The following is a 17470-nucleotide window of genomic DNA, read 5'->3' as shown; positions in this document are numbered from 1 at the left end:
CGTGCTGGCCAAAGGACAGCCATGTGACGCCGTCACACTCTGAACTTACAAGTGAACTTTACCACAGCCATGGAATTCACATGACTGAGATGCCAACATAAAAATAACATTTGATGTAGCTCTCCACGTTTTTAAAAATAAAGAGGGACTTTTCACTAAAAACTGGTACCTTATTTTGTCTGAGGGAGCACACGCATTTACCTCTAACTCTAAAGGTGACTGCTACTGCCATGGTAACATGCGAAAATAAGACAAAATGCAGGAAACTGCCTCTCCACACATGTAAGAGGTGAATGAGTGCGGAAACTTTTCTCCAGCGATCTAGCCCCAGCACGGGGTAAGCTCAGAGCCTGCTAGTTCTCTTTGCACCTGTGTAACTGCAGCGTCCCTGCCGTGCACAGCTTTGATGTTATCAGAATCTCCTATGAGACTGAAGACTGCAGGCGGGGTCCTTGCCTTAGTCATTCTTGGATTCTAAGTACACAGGGCACCAACTGGCACAAAGCAGGAGCATCATGAATGCTGCTTGCAATAATGGGGGAGAAGGAGAGGGAGGGAAGGAAAGGGAAAACTTGAGACGGTTCAAACAAGGACATGCACCTAACTGATTTTAATTCATTAGTCCCAAGGGATTTAAGAAGGCCGTATCCTGGTACTGTCGGCAAGGTCATCTAATAAGGTATGTCTACTTGTGGTTAAGTAAATATTTTCTTTATTATTTCCTGGAGTCAGATTAATGGATAACGTAACGCGTTCTGAAAGGGTCACCAATGTGCAGCCTCGACTGGTGTAAAACTTGCAGTCCACCTATTTTCATGAACCAATAAAACACAGGAGATTTTCAATGACAAGTGAAATGCATCCAAGCCTAAATGTTTTTCTCTGGTTAGTCACCAAAACCTCCCAAATCACCACAGTCTCCAAGAAGGGGCTCTACTCGTGAGCTCACCTGTACCAGTGGGAAACCCCCTAATGCAGGTTTCTAAGTTAGAAGCTTCCCGGCACTAAAACTGTAAACAGACTCGCACATGCACAGTGTTATATTCTCAAATTTTCATGATCTGAGTGTTGATCTCATTAAGAAAAAGCAGAGTGTGCCTGAAGGTTATAGGGCTGTGGTGGCGGTTTAGTCGCTAAGTCGTGTTGGACTCTTAGGACCCTATGGGCTGTAGCCTGCCAGGCTCCTCTGTCCGTGGAATTCTCCAGGCAAGAATACTGGAGTGGGTGGCCATTTCCTTCTGCAGGGGATCTTCCCAAGCCAGGAATCGAACCCAGGTCTCCTGCATTACAGGCAGATTCTTTACCAACTGAGCTATGAGGGAAGCCCAAAATATAGGGCTGCCTACCTTCAAAACATCCGTTGGATTAGCAATGCTTGAGGATATGACTCCAGAGAGAATCCCACAGACCACATTTATCAGAAGGGTTTCATCTGCAAAGACACATTATTTGACTTTTCACATATACAGAACTCTTCATGTAATGCATATACAAATGAGATTCACTTACATACCATTTGTTCACTTAGGAAAATAAAGAAATATATGCTTAACAAAGTAAATGATTTTAAAAGAATTTGGGATTTTGTTGGCAGAAGAGATTTTTCTCAGGAAAAACTTCATTTTGTTTTTAGTTACTTCTTTTTATTCTGTTTTTTTTTTTTTTTGGCTGCACCACTTGGCTTACAGGATCCTACTTGTCCAACTAGGGCCTGAACCCAAGTTCTATGAGTGAAAGTCATAACTACTGGACCTCCAGGGGAAGTCCCATAGCAAAATTTCTTGAAACCTAAGAAGGAATGTGAATTATCATGGAAAAGTAACCACCCATCAATTCACTCGTGTGTGTAAATATAACTATTGTAAATAAGATGAGGTAGTACACCATGGTAAGAGAACAGAAGATACCCTATGAGATAACGTGGAGATAAAACTTTCAAGCACACCATACTTATTTGGAATACACTGACGCACTTTAAAGCAGCTTTGCTCCTGCTCACTGCTCTCACCCAAGAGTGACGGGTGCTCATTCCTTTGTGAAACAGATAGAAACTTCTATGGATTAAAGCAAAGTCAAAGAATCAACCAGCAATAAAATAAAATCAAATCAGAGTTCTTAACACGAAGAAATACAGCCTGCTTTCCTGAAAAATAGGTGATAAGTCCTAGGATTTTAGAGAATTTTAAGTAGGCTAGAACTATAATGACATACTCCCTAGTCTGGATGTTGTGGAAGTAACTCATTAAGAAGCTTGGAAATTGCTCTTTTTAACTGTTACCCTCCTAAATTCAGCTAATGCTGACATGCTTTAGGCAGAATTTGTTTAGACTTTATGCCCAAAGTTCTCTGTTCGTAAACCACTTGAGTAAAAAGACTAAACAACCCACCTCCTGTCCATAAATGGAAAAAGGATTCCCCACTCACCTTCTGGACGCTCGACAAATAACCGCTTTAAGCTCTGGTAGGTGCCTATCTTGATGGTGCCATAGGAAGCCTGGCGTAACATTGCCGGGGCGATCCTGCCAAACCAAGGGACAAAGGGACACAGGAATTCTTAAGAGTCACTGAAAATCCTCTAGAGGATGCACCCAAGGGACACAGGCATGCTATCTGCCTTCCGCAAACTACACGAAGATGGATTTCTCTTAAAAGTTCGAAATCCAGCAAAAACACAGGCGGGTTCAGTCAAATGTGTGCAAGTTATTAGCTCCCTAAATGACAGCTCAGCACACTGTATTTATCCTCAGTGAAAACGTTCACGAACACGTGAACACAGAGTTCCGTTTCCCTGATCGTGGAGGGCTTTCCTTTCTTGGGACAGAGTCCCTATGAAATCTGGCCTCTGTCAGCACCCTCCAGGGCTTCTCTGAAGTTCACCACCCACCTCCCTGGGGGCCCTATTCCAGTTATTCCCTCTCCTTCCAGGGACCCTCCCCAATCTCATAATCACCTGGCATTCACACTCCCAGGTTCTCCTGCCACACTTACCACTTCTTCTTAGGCTGCAATTGGGCTTCCCTCCAACCTCTCCATCAATATCCGCCCCCCTCCCCCCGTCCCACCAAAATGAGCCCAGGGGACATCTCAATTACTAAATCAAATGATGGTTTTCAATCAGCATCTTATGAAGCCCCTTCGCCTTGTGGTATCTGCTCCAGTCCACCCTTGGCCCTGCTTACAATCATCTCCTCCCTAAGCCTTCCATTCCTCTCCTTTCTCTGCGCACCCTACCTCTGTCCTCTGAGGGGCCAGGGGATTCTGTCCTTCCTCTCTTCTCTCCTGGCTCCACACACTTACCAGATGAGCTCATCTACTTGCATGGCTTCAGCTGCCCAAAGACTGCTGACTCCTGAACTCATGTTTCCAACCCTGATTCTAGGATGCATTTCCACCTGCTTCCCAGATTTCTCAACTCACACGCCCTACACCTACCACCAGAGCAAGAGTTCACACTGAGCTAATTACCCTCACTTCCGAACGACCCACTCTCCTCTCCTGGGTCCTAGATCAAGGAACAGAACCTCCGTTTGCATACTGGCCAGAACCGGAAGAGAAATCAGCGCGTCTCCTCCTTTCCCATCACTCCATGGGTGAGGTCACACACTATGTGGATGCTCTTCCCTACACAATTCCTTCAGGGCAGGAGCTGCTGCTGGACTACAACCCCTCTCCCTTGCTGGCCGATTCCAGGAGGAGTCAGCAGGTAGAAGGTGGAAGAGAGGGCAGGAGGGACAGGAAGAAGCAGAGGATTTCCTCCTCTCCCCAGGCACTAGCAGAGCATCCCTCTACTGCTCCTACAGGCTCCTTCAAGGCTTCAGCCCTGGGAGGCTCTGCTAACACTGTTCTTTTCTCCTTGTTCCTTTGGTCCCAGCCTCGGTAACAATTTCTCATTTTGCCAGTTTCTAGGTAACCCTTCAATTGTTCCCTTAACCCTTAAGCAGCCCTTTTATTAAAGTGAAAGTGTTAGTCGCTCAGTCGTGTCCAACTCTTTGTGACCGCATGAACTGTAGCCCACCAGGCTCCTCTGTCCATGGGATTCTCCAGGCAAGAATACAGCACCGGGTAACCAATCCCTTCTCCAGATCTTCCCGACTCAGGGATCAAACCCAGATCTCCTTCATTGCAGGCAGATCCTCTACCACTGAGCCACCAGGGAAGCCCCTTTCATCCAATCTCCCTTCGTTTAAATCATCTGAAAGAATAACCTCCTGCAGGGCCTCTGATAGAGGCAGGGTCCCTTCTTAATCACTTTCCTATCCAGCGCCTACAGCACAATGTTCACTAAACGCTGGACTAAAGCAAAGCTGTTCACTGCAATTCTTGTCCACGGAGAATACAACATCATTTTTGTTATGGTAAAAAGCTCGGTAATAGCCAAGGGGAAGAGGAAAAAAATGAACTACAGAACGTTTCAAAACAAATGTAATTTTTGTACCATTATCTGTATTTGACTATAGTAAAAAGTTTTACCACAACATTCACTATACAAAACATGTAGAAAGCAAAGTTGAAATGAAAACAATCAACCATTGCTACTTGCTCTTTTCAAATACACCCCGAACTTGGACTTTTTCTCTGTGAAGTCTCAGTGTGAAGTCTGTCCATTTGAAACGTCTACTTACCCCGAATACAGCGCTTTCAGGCCTTCCTCTCTGCCTATCCTCACTAATGCGTGCAACATTCCTCGATACCTGATTTCTTTAAAGTTTGCATCATTCTTCTGGCCTTGAATCTGGAGCCGTGTCTTGGTTAAATCAATTGGAAAGGTACCTTAAAATTTTTCAGAAGGAAATATTTCACTTAAGAGAAAGAAATTCCACTAAATAAAGGATAAACACTGACTTATTACTGAGGAAACATTCAGATTAAAAAGCAGAATTAAGAATTTGATACTTTGCAGTCTTCCACTTACTTTAAAAAAAATTAAGAATCAAAAGATTTTTTTAAAAACACATTAACTATTTTCTTTTCCATATATTTGTATTTATGTTCCATCTTTTTCTACATAGAATGTGAAGAGGCTGCACTGCTATCTAAAGTAGGTACTTGGAATGTTTTATACAAACATATATACATATATACACATAAACATATATACAAAAGATATCCATTTTAAAATCTAAGTTACTGGGAATTCCCTGGCAGTCCAGTGGTTAGGACTCGGTGCTTTCACTGCTGTCCCAGGTTCAGACCCCTGTCGGGGAACTAAGATCCCACGAGCTGTGCAGCATGGCCAAAAAATAATTATAATAAAATGATAAAAATAAAATAAAAGTTACTATTTCTCACACATGTGAAGGCTAATATTGTATTCAATATGAATGGAGATAAATGCCTTTTCTAAAGGAGTTTCTTACTGTGTGTTACAGCCTAAAAGTGACTCTTGCTGCTGCTGCTTGGTCACTTCATTTGTGTCCGACCCTCTGTGACCCCACAGACCACGGCCCGCCAGGCCCCTCCGTCCATGGGATTCTTCAGGCAAGAGGACTGGAGTGGGTTGCCATTTCCTTCTCCAAAAGTGACTCTTAATATAGGCTAAAATGTTTAATGTGGTACCTAAGAGAGAGTCCATCCAAATATACACCCCCGAACACAGTAACCGTGAGTCACTGTGTCAATGAGTCCACAGAGGAAACTGAAGGCAGGGGTGGGTGGGTGAGTGGTTACAGCGTCCCAACCCATCGGCTCCAGTCCCTGCGGTCACCCCAGGTCAGCAGTGACTCACCTAGCACCTGGCACACAGCAGCATCTCAGCCAACGTGGGTTTCATTCTGTTTTGTTTTCCTTTAGGCCACAGCAGGAGGCTTGTGGAATCTTAGTTCCCTGACCAGGGATCAACCCGGGTCCCGCAGACAGTGAAAGCAGGAAGTCCTAACCACTGGACCGCCAGGGAATTCTCACCAATCACCAACATGTGTTGAATGAATGATTCAAGGAATAAACAAAGGAACAAATGGGATGTGCTGGGAGATGGAGCTGATGAAGTCATCAGCAGGACGTGGACGAGCATGATGGGAACACGACGACGCGATGACGGTCGCTCACCTCTGGCTTGGGAAGATGGTGGGGCTCCCTAAACCTCTTTATAGTCAAATGTGTTCACAGGGACAGAGTGGGAAGGACGACAAGGAGAAGGGGGACAGATGTCAGTCAACAGTGATTCATGAGGCTTCCGTTGGGGCAACTGGTTCAACCTTCTCCCCACTGAACTTTGAACCCTAAACTGCTAATAAGCAGTCAGAGTCATTGTTTACCTTTTTTTTTTTTAAATATTTATTTATTTGGCTACATCGGGTCTTATGACGGTTGCGTCATGCAGGATCTTTCCTTGTGACAAGCGAGCTTAGCTGTCCCATGGCGTACGTACAGAATCGTAATACTGATGTCCCTGCATTGGAAGGTGGATTCTCAACCAATGGACCACCCAGAAAGTCTCTATTTTGTCTTACAAGATTCCCAAGAGGAGAAAGAAATTTTAAATTCTAAGACGAAGTGTTTCAAAATCTCAGATTCTGTGTTTGAACTACATTCACACCAAAAGTCTTTCAATATCCAATTATCGTGACCAGAAGTCTAAGCCTCGTGGTATGCAGCAGGCAGCTGGCCAGCCTCCGCCCTGGGCTCCTTACTTACCGCACTCCGCTGTGATGGAGGCCAGGCCTCCATACACGAAGGGTTTCCAGTTAAGGGCCGACATGCTCACCGCTGTCTGTTGTTCACAGAACCATAGCCTCCAACGGGGTTTTTCCTGGACACAAAAGTAAGACGTTTCAATGGAACTTCTCACACGGGCAGTTTCTTTTTTAAACTTCTGTTTCACTTGGAGATGGGCTTTCCTGGTAGCTCAGATGGTAAAAAAAAAATCTGCCTGAAATGCAGGAGACCCAGGTTCAACCCCTGGGTTGGGAAGGGCCCCTGGAGGAGGTCACAGAAACACACTCCAGTATTCCTGCCTGGAGAATCCCATGGGCAGAGGAAACTGGCGGGTTACAGTCCATGGGGTCACAGAATCAGATGAGGGTGCCACCAGACGCTACCGTGGAAACCCCCCACAATTCCCAAGGTGATCCTCACCTTATAAAGCAAAGCACCCTATCTCCTGAACCCCAAATCACTTTATAAGTGGCCTTAATTCTCACCGAGGCCATAAATAATCCAATAAAATAATACCTTGAAATGCGTGTATGTGTATAGTGTGGTACATGAAGCCAATTTTCTGGGTGGCCCGTGTTATCTTCAACCTGTTCTTCAACACTAAATAAATATTTGCTATTGGCTTTCCACTGTCTTAGTGAGTCCCTCCTGGGAGGAAATGAAGTTCTTCAGATTCACAGAAGTAGCAAGATGTTGCAACCCAGTGTCACAAGCTAAAATGATAATTATTGACCTAGCATGGCCACAGTATACTTCCAGTTTATAAAGTTACCTCTCTTCTCTTACCCATACTATGCTACTAGCTGTGAGGAGGCCTGGGATGAAGAAACAAGGCCAACTATGGGGTGAGAGCCCCATCACTTCCTTCCTCATTCATAAAGCTCCAGTTATTAACCTCTAGGTTTTTCAATTCTCCATCCTCTTCATCGTCGAAACATCCAAGGCAACCAGTCAGGGGTAGAGCCCATACCTTTATTCACTAAGCAAAATAAAATGCCCAGCTTTTAGGCCTATTGTGGAAATTAAGTATATTTTTTAAAACTAACACAAAACAGACACTCACAAAGGCTGCCTTCCACCCCGCTTTGAGGCTACGTGCCCTCACTCACTGTGACACACACGCACGCACCTGCCACAGCCAGGCCCCCACATTCATTCTATGTTCTGCAGCTTCACGGGATTTCAGCTGGCAAATCTGGGCTTGCGCCCAGTAAAAGGAGACACAAGGAAACTACCCCACTTCTGTGTATCTGCTATCAACTTTAATTCTTGTCAGTTTAAAGTAAAATTGCATTCAGTTGACCAAAAAGTTCATTGGCGTTTCTCATAAGATATGGAAAAACTGGAATGACCTTTTTGGCCAGTAATTTACTATAGTCATCGGTAAGCAATATGCCCAAGGTTTTTACTTTGTAGGTCCAGGGAGTTTCCCCAGGTCTGTACTTCCCAGGAGACCTAACACAAGTACTACTAATGTCAGTTCACAAGATGGCCAATCGGCTTGCTTAACCAAGAGAAAACACAGGAACTTAAAGGGGACCCTGGCAGACTGATAAACTGATATCTATTCCTCATTTATGGACATTAGCTCTCATCTCACATGCTAGTAAAGTAATGCTCCAAATTCTCCAAGCCAGGCTTCAGCAATATGTGAACCGTGAACTTCCTGATATTCAAGCTGGTTTTACAAAAGGCAGAGGAACCAGAGATCAAATTGCCAACATCCGCTGGATTATGGAAAACGCAAGAGAGTTCCAGAAAAACATCTATTTCTGCTTTATTGACTATGCCAAAGCCTTTGACTGTGTAGATCACAATAAACTGTGGAAAATTCTGAAAGAGATGGGAATACCAGACCACCTGACCTGCCTCTTGAGAAATCTGTATGCAGGTCAGGAAGCAACAGTTAGAACTGGACATGGAACAACAAACTGGTTCCAAATAGGAAAAGGAGTACATCAAGGCTGTATATTGTCACCCTGCTTATTTAACTTATATGCAAAGTACATCATGTGAAATGCTGGCCTGGAAGAAGCACAAGCTGGAATCAAGATTGCCAGGAGAAATATCAATAACCTCAGATATGCAGATGACACCACCCTTATGGCAGAAAGTGAAGAGGAACTAAAAAGCCTCTTGATGAAAGTGAAAGAGGAGAGTGAAAAAGTTGGCTTAAAGCTCAACATTCAGAAAACGAAGATCATGGCATCTGGTCCCATCACTTCATGGGAAATAGATGGAGAAACAGTGGAAACAGTGTCAAGACTTTATTTTGGGGGGCTCCAAAATCACTGCAGATGGTGACTGCAGCCATGAAATTAAAAGATGCTTACTCCTTGGAAGGAAAGTTATGACCAACCTAGATAGCACATGCAAAAGCAGAGACGTTACTTTACCAACAAAGGTTTGTCTAGTCAAGGCTATGGTTTTTCCTGTGGTCATGTATGGATGTGAGAGTTGGACTGTGAAGAAGGCTGAGCGCCGAAGAATTGATGCTTTTGAACTGTGGTGTTGGAGAAGACTCTTGAGAGTCCCTTGGACTGCAAGGAGATCCAACCAGTCCATTCTGAAGGAGATCAGCCCTGGGATTTCTTTGGAAGGTATGATGCTAAAGCTGAAACTCCAGTACTTTGGTCACCTCATGGGAAGAGTTGACTCATTGGAAAAGACTCTGATGCTGGGAGAGATTGGGGGCAGGAGGAGAAGGGGACGACAGAGGATGAGATGGCTGGATGGCATCACTGACTCGATGGATGTGAGTCTGAGTGAACTCCGGGAGTTGGTGATGGACAGGGAGGCCTGGCGTGCTGCGATTCACGGGGTCGCAAAGAGTCGGACACGACTGAGCGACTGAACTGAACTGAACTGAAGAGATGAGTAAAGTAGAAGGCTCCCTAAGCATGGAACTTAAAAATCATCATGTTTAAAAAAAAAAAAAACACATGTTTTAAGTATTTTTGTACCAAAGAACAAGCACTGCTCCCAAAAACTCATCTAACATCCTTAAAGTTTAATATTTGTACTTAACTAATTCTTAACCTTACTGAAGTCATAAGATAATGATTAACACTGTAAGTTACACACTGTAAAACACATTAATAATAAATCCAATAATCGATGTACTGTCCTCAACCCATTCTTGAATTTTGCTGACTTCAAGTTAAAAAACAAAACAATAACCATGTAACAGTGACATGCAGAAGTACTGCAGATTGCCATTACAAAAGTGCTCAATATAAATGATTTCAGTGGATCCCCCCACAAGAAGTTTGGGATAGGACAGAAAAACAGACCAGGAAAGCCAGTTTCAGGAACGTTCCTTGTCCAAAGCCACATGGCCAAGGGGGCAGAAATGGACCTATAACCCCCAAACTTGATCCCAAGTTTCATGTTCTTTCTGCTACTATCTGAGGCTGTACATGATCAAAAGGAATGATGGTGTTTTAATTAAGGAGAAAATACTACTAAGCAGCTGTGAATACTACTGATGAGACACAGCATAGAAACAATAAAAATGTGCTTAATTTAAGAGAAAAGTTTTAGAAATATATATACTCAAGTGAAAGTGAAGTCGCACAGACTTGTCGAACTCTGAGACCCCATGGACTGTGTAGCCTACAAGGCTCCTCCATCCACGGAATTTTCCAGGCAGGAGTACTGGAGTGGGTTGCTATTTCCTTCTCCAGGGGATCTTCCCGACCCAGGGATTGAACCTGGGTCTCCTGTACTGCAAGCAGACGCTTTTACCATCTGAGCCACCAGGGAAGCTCCTAACAACACTCAGAAGGTAGTCAATTTGAAACAGTTCAGTCACTCAGTCATGTGCAACTCTTTGCAACCCCCATGGACTGCAGCACATCAGGCTTCCCTGTCCATCACCAACTCCTGGAGCTTGCTCAAACTCATGTCCATTGAGTCAGTGATGCCATCCAACCATCTCATCCTCTGTCGTGCCTTTATCCTCCCAATCTTTCCCAGCATCGGGGTCTTTTCCAGTGAGTCAATTCTTTCCATCAGGTGACCACACAAGTATTGGAGTTTCAGCTTCAGCATCAGTTTTCCAATGAATATTCAGGACTGATTTCCTTTAGGATTGACTGATTTGATTTCCTTGCAGTCCAAGGAACTCTCAAGAGTCTTCTCCAACACCACTGTTCAAAAGCATCAATTCTTTGGCGCTCAGCTTTCTTTATGGTCCAACTCTCACATCAATACATGACTACTGGAAAAAACCATAGCTTTGACTAGACAGACCTGTCAGCAAAGTAATGTCTCTGCTTTTTAACATGCTGTCTAGGTTGGTCATAGCTTTTCTTCCAAGGAGCAAGCGTCTTTTAATTTCATGGCTGCAGTCACCATCTGCAGTGATTTTGGAGCCCAAGAAAATAAAGTCTGTCACAGTTTCCCCATCTATTTCCCATGAAGTGATGGGACCAGATGCCATGATCTTAGTTTTCTGAATGTTGAGCTTTAAGCTTTTTCACTCTCCTCTTTCACTTTCATCAAGAAGCTCTTCAGTTCCTCTTCACTTTCTGCCATAAGGGTGGTGTCATCTGTGTATCTGAGGTTATTGATATTTCCCGATCATCTGAATAGGGATAATTAATTTTTCCAATACAAATGGTATTATTTTTTCCAGAGTTTTTTTTACTGAGGCAAAATTCACTTACTACAAACAAAGCATCAGAGCAAACAACTCAGTGGCACTCAGTACCTTCAGAGTCACACCATCAGCGCCTCTGTCTAGTTCCAAAATATTCCATCACCCCATGGTCAGTGAATTGGAGGTTCTTTCTCCATAACGAAAAAATTCGGAGATGAAGCAGAGAAATTAAGAAAGTAAAGTGAAAGTTTATTTAAGCAAAGAGAGACAGTAGGCTTACAGGCGAAGAGCTGCCACCCACAGTTTCTTTGGCAAGCTGGTCACGAGGAGCATACAAATAAAGGAGCGCAATATTTACTGGAGAAGGATGAGCCTGGGGGTCATATTCCCTGATTTTCATCCCAGCCCCATTTTCCTGAGGAGAAAAAGGATTTTTGTCTTGGGGATTTAGCTCAGATCAGAAGTGTCATGGCATCAGTGCAAGATGGGTGCTTCTTATCTGTAAGACTTTGCTGTTGTTGAGTTGCTCAGTCGTGTCTGACTCTTTGGGACCCCATGGACTGCAGCCCTCCAGGCTCCTCTGTCCATGGAATTCTCCAGGCAGGAGTACTGGAGTGGGGTGCCACTTCCTTCTCCAAGGGATCTTTCCCACCTGGGATTGAACCTGCATCTCCTGCACTGGCAGGCGGATTCTTAACTACTGAGCCACAGGGAAGCCCTATTGTAAAGAGAGCACAGACAGCAAAGGATTACATTTGGATGCAGGTGATTCCCATCTTTTCCACCTTTCTTTGCCTGCTTTTCCGACCCTTATCACCCAAAATGGTGTCGTTTCCTGTCAGTCTGAAGGTTCCTGTTTTCCTTTATCTGCCTAGGGACCCTCGCTGTTAACAAGATGCTTGATTTCCTGCCACCTGGCCCCTGCCTCCATTTCTCTACTTAGACCTAACTACCTGTCTGCTGTAACTAACAACTCCAAAAGGAAATCATTAACCATTCCCCACCCCTCATGGCCTCTATGATTCTTATTTTCTTGGCTGAGACACTACATGTGCTAAGTGGAACACAGGATTCCTTTTTAGCAGCTCCTAATGCATTGGAGAAGGAAATGGCAACCCACTCCAGTGTTCTTGCCTAGAGAATCCCAGGGATGGGGGAACCTGGTGGGCTGCCGTCTATGGGGTCGCACAGAGTTGGACACAACTGAAGTGACTTAGCAGCAGCAGCAGCAACCTGTCTGAGGTCAGCAATACGTGCACCGTGAACTTCCAGATGTTCAAGCTGGTTTTACAAAAGGCAGAGGAACCAGAGATCAAATTGCCAACATCCGATGGATCATGGAAAACGCAAGAGAGTTCCAGAAAAACATCTACTTCTGCTTTATTGACTATGCCAAAGCCTTTGATTGTGTGGATCACAACAAACTGTGGAAAATTCTGAAAGAGATGGGAATCCCAGACCACCTGACCTGCCTCTTGAGAAACCTGTATGCAGGTCAGGAAGCAACACTTAGAACTGGACATGGAACAACAGACTGGTTCCAAATAGGAAAAGGAGTACATCAAGGCTGTATATTGTCACCCTGCTTATTTAACTTCTATGCAGAGTACATCATGAGAAATGCTGGGCTGGAGGAAGCACAAGCTGGAATCAAGATTGCCAGGGGAAATATCAATAACCTCAGATATGCAGATGACACCACCCTTATGGCAGAAAGTGAAGAACTACAGAGCCTCTTGATGAAAGTGAGAGAGGAGAGTGAAGAGGTTGGCTTAAAGCTCAACATTCAGAAAACTAAGATCATGGCATCCGGTCCCATCACTGCAGGGCAGAAAGATGGGGAAACAGTGGAAACAGTGGCTGACTTTATTTTGGGGGGCTCCAAAATCACTGCAGATGGTGACTGCAGCCATGAAATTAAAAGATGCTTACTCCTTGGAAGGAAAGTTTGACCAACCTAGACAGCATATTAAAAAGCAGAGACATTACTTTGCCAACAAAGGTCCGTCTAGTCAAGTTATGGTTTTTCCAGTGGTCGTGTATGGATGTGAGAGTCGGACTATAAAGAAAGCTGAGGGTCGAAGAATTGATGCTTTTGAACTGTGGTGTTGGAGAAGACTCTTGAGAGTCCCTTGGACTGCAAGGAGATCCAACCAGTCTATCTTAAAGGAGATCAGTCCGGAATATTCACTGGAAGGACTGATGCTGAAGCTGAAACTCCAAAGTTTGGCCACCTGATGTGAAGAACTGACTCACTGGAAAAGACCCTGATGCTGGGAAAGATTGAAGGCAGGAGGAGAAAGGGATGACAGAGGATGAGATGGTTGGATGGCATCACCGACTCGATGCACATGGGTTTGGGTGGACTCCGGGAGTTGGTGATGGACAGGGAGGCCTGGCGTGCTGCGGTTCATGGGGTCGCAAAGAGTCGGACACGACTGAGTGACTGAACTGAACTGAACCTGTCTGAGGAGCTTCTTAGAAGTACAGATACTAGGGCCTCACCCACTGAATGAGGACCTCAGGAGCATCCCCAATGCATCAGTGAGTCAAATAGTGATGGCAAATAATGCCTTGGAATACTTATCACTTAAATAACTTATGTAGTTGATCAGGCAGTGATGACACTACAGACAGTTCTTTTGATTGGTCTTATTTAGCAGTGATTTTTAGCAGTGTTTGCAGAAATGCATACATACAAAATATACACACACACAGAAGTACAAAAGATATCCTCTAAAACGTCAGCAAAAATGTATGGGAAATGGATTTTACCTTCTCATCTCTAATTAAAAATGCTTTTAAAAAACTGTATTGTATATTCATGCCATCTCACCCATTAAATCTTCTGGTTTCCTGTCAATACTTTTGTTTTGCTAGTTTAATGAGATTTGGCTCTTTTTTTTTTCTGTTGGCTTTAATATTAGGTTTTTTAGTTATAATGTTAAAACCCAGAGGTTCTGGGTTATACTCATATGCAAACACTCAGCTAGGGTGCCGCATTGCAGTGGAGTGGCCTCCCACAGTTTTGATCACACACCCATGAGTTCCCATTCAGATGTACCCTCACAATACCTTATCTTCCACAAACCAGAGTCCCTCCGGTATTCCTGGTTAAACTGTAGGAAAGTACTTTCTATTCAACTATTAATAAGATGTTTAAAAGTTAATTAAGGGTACTCTTTCTGCCCCCTTCTGATGCCTATGTCAGAAGCTTTCTCTATCTCCTTTATACTTTAATAAAACTTTATTACACACACACACACACACACACACAAAGTTAACTAAAAGTAGGGTAAAAATAACTTTGGGGCTCTTCTCTTTTCCTTTCCCAAAGCTAGGACTACATGCCTGAGCAGTTAAGACTACCGTGCCTTCCCAGGTTATTGTTTGCAGAGTCAAAGAAAGAATAACTGGGCTTAAATAACAACCAAAAGCATCAGTAATTGGGCAAGCATCCAAACAAGAAGAGATTCTGGTTAATGTTGGAATAGAGGGGCCCGTAGGTCCAGTAAGCGTACTGGCCAAGGCTAGTTGTAACTGGGCTTCAGTTATCTGGGGCTGGAAACCTCTGTTTGGCATTTCAACCATTTCTTTGTTTTAGAGCTCTCTTTGGAGGGGTTCTCCTCACACACATTCCTTAACTTGCTAGTTCAATTTTTGGCGAAATCCCAACTCTACTCAAGTGCCAAGACTGAAGGCCAACACAGTCAAGGAGACTGAAGTGTCCCTTAGCAATCACTAGTGTTTGAGCAGTAGTTCAGCCTGAGATTCAGGGAGGGACTTACAACTTGCAAAAATTCTATCGTCCTGCAAGGGGAGTGGCTGTTAATCACTTAATCTCTTTGCTCTCTTCTTCCGGCGGCGCCTTCTAGCTAAACTAAAAGCCAGAGACCACTTCTCTGAGCTGTGAACACAGTACTAACAATGGCCGTCATTATTAATACATGACATGTATTAACGTCAGGCACTGCTCTGTTTTCCACATAAAAGGTTTTGGTTAATCTCCATGACCTTATGCAATCGGTACCATCATCACGTTTCACAACTGAGGACAGCCAGCCTCAGAGAGGGAAAGTGACTTTGCCAAGTCACACAGCTATGAAGGACTCAAACTGAACTCTCCCTGAGGGAAAAGCTGATCTTCCTCTACGTACCACAAAGCCAAACACTATTTTCCAAAGGCTGTTTAAAAAAAAAACATTGGCGCAAATAATAAGAATACAATAAAAAGTGGGGGTGGGGGTGGGAGGGTAGGAAATCAACATATTCAAAATAAATTTATGATTTTCCTAAGGGGGTATATAAACATTTCTTAACTATTAATAAACAAAAAAGTGTTTCCTAAGCGGAAATGTCTATATAAATTAAGAATTCAAAGCATTCTCTCTGCACTTAAGATAGGTTACATAACCTATTACATTTTCTATAACTTTAGCATTTATCTTCCCCTTACAGCATCTATACAGCCGCAAAGAGAGGTAATTAAATACAGCAATTGCTGCCGGAACTTCTGAAAGCTTTCCAAGTTTCCCTTATATAATTAACTCTGGGTAAGTTCTTTCAGTATTACAGTGCTCCCTTTTCAGTTCCCAATCTTAAACCGCAATCCAGTCTCTAAACTTCGGTGCGCTCACAAATCTTTGTTCCCCGCAGGGCTGTCTTCCACGGTTTTTTCCTATTTCCCATTCTTTTTAAAGGTACAGGACGAAAAACAGGCTCATCAGACTCATGAAACGTGGGATTTTAAGAGTCTTAGGAATCTATCTTATCTCATATGAATTAACTGAGTCACAAAGCGTGGCAGCAGCAAAATCAAGAACAAATTTTACGCCTTTCAACTTTTCTCGCAACAGGAGGAGCACGAAGCTAGACTCTCGCAGGGCTACGACACGTTTAGCAATTCTTGCGCAGGAACAATGTCACTGCAACCGGTGTACCCGAAATTAATCACGCCTAGAATTATGCTAAAACCCTTAGCTACATTAACTTTACGAGGAAATTAATTTCCACCAGTCCACGAAAACGTGAACAACTTGGCGTGTTCCAGGAGCAACTCAAAGGAGAGGGCCCTTTCCCAGACTACGCAGCTCGCCCGGCCCCGGTTGCACGCTCCTGAATGAATCGCAGGTGTGAGCGATGCAGAGGCAGGTGAAACGCACCGCGGCTGCAAGGGCGCACACGCCGGGATGCAAGACGGGCGTCACACTTGATCTCGGTGACACTGGGAGAGAAATCACCCCCCATGCCGCCGAGAGATGAGAGCCAGGAACCGGCCCTCCTGCAGCATCGGCAGCACCAGGAGGGGGGCGCAGCAGCAGGAGGGGAGCGCACCCCGGAACCTCGCGCCCCACCAAGCCGGGCCCAGCACGCGCGCCGGAGAGCAGAAGCAGCCCCGGGAAGGCCCCACCCGCGCCGGGGTTCTCCGGGACCCGGCCCCGACCCCCAGCCTCCTGGCCGCGGCCGACCAGGCAGCGCCGTCGCGTAGGGGCCCGGGAGTCCGGCGCCGGTGGGTGGGGGCGGGCCGGAGGAGGGGCGACCGGCGCAGCCGCGGCCGGAAGGCCAGGCACTTACCGGGCGGCGGCGGCCCTGAGACTTCTCCGTCCTGGGGTCTGCAGCAGACGGAACCGGCGGCCGCGCGGGAGCTGGAAAAGAGGCAGCAGAGAGGCGGGGGCGGCCCAGAGGCCTGCGCGCGGCCCAGCCCGCCGGCTCGGCTCCTATTGGCCTCTCCCGGCACAGGCCACGCCCTGGCAGCGTCCCAGGCAGCAGGGGGCCACCAGGCTGTAGACAGGCTGGACCAGGGCCTCGTATCTGCCCCGGTCGCGGTGACGCCTCCTACGGCCTCGAGATCGACGCCGCAGGGAAACAGAAACTTAAGAGCCATGAAGAGCCCTCTGCAAGGAGAAGTAAACTTGCTCCCTTTTTATTTAAAACCCGGCTTTTTAAAGTAAAATTTATAAACCAACCGAAGACTTGTACAGTAGACTCTGCACTAAATTTAATGCTAACATTTCACAATATTTGCGTTCTCTTTCACTGTATAGGGTTTTTTTTTTCACCCTGAATTATTGGAATGTTGCAAACAACACTGCTTCACCCCCTAAATACTTCACCATCAGGACAAGCAAGAAATTTAATGCCGTTTCAGTCAAACCCAATATACTGTCAATATTTAAATTTCTTTTGTTGTCCCTAAAGCTCACAAACACACAC

At 45.0% G+C, this 17470-nt stretch overlaps 1 protein-coding gene across 4 annotated transcripts in view; it reads right to left on the bottom strand.

Moving 5' to 3' along the window:
• SLC25A30 (solute carrier family 25 member 30) overlaps nt 1-16918 on the bottom strand; it is a 32537-nt gene extending 15619 nt beyond the window's left edge. For 3 of the 4 annotated variants that reach the window (XR_015137879.1, XM_086328909.1, XM_086328907.1), the window contains exons 1-5: nt 16832-16918; nt 6634-6748; nt 4623-4770; nt 2425-2519; nt 1347-1432 (exon numbers count right to left, since the gene is read on the bottom strand). Coding sequence is in view for 3 of the 4 variants with exons in the window: in XM_086328909.1 (XP_086185035.1) it covers nt 1347-1432; nt 2425-2519; nt 4623-4770; nt 6634-6697 (393 nt within the window). In the remaining variant the exon portion in view is untranslated. Of the gene's footprint in view, nt 1-1346; nt 1433-2424; nt 2520-4622; nt 4771-6633; nt 6749-16419; nt 16743-16831 lie in introns of those variants that run through there. The other variant, XM_086328908.1, reaches the window with a different exon arrangement.
• Nucleotides 16919-17470: the final 552 nt, after the last annotated feature.

Source organism: Bos grunniens, chromosome 12 (assembly GCF_055505025.1).
Source record: "Bos grunniens cultivar Pamir isolate PY7600 chromosome 12, Bosgru_T2T1.0, whole genome shotgun sequence".
NCBI classification, from domain to species: Eukaryota; Metazoa; Chordata; class Mammalia; order Artiodactyla; family Bovidae; genus Bos; species Bos grunniens.
This window is presented reverse-complemented; position numbering and strand designations above follow the sequence as displayed.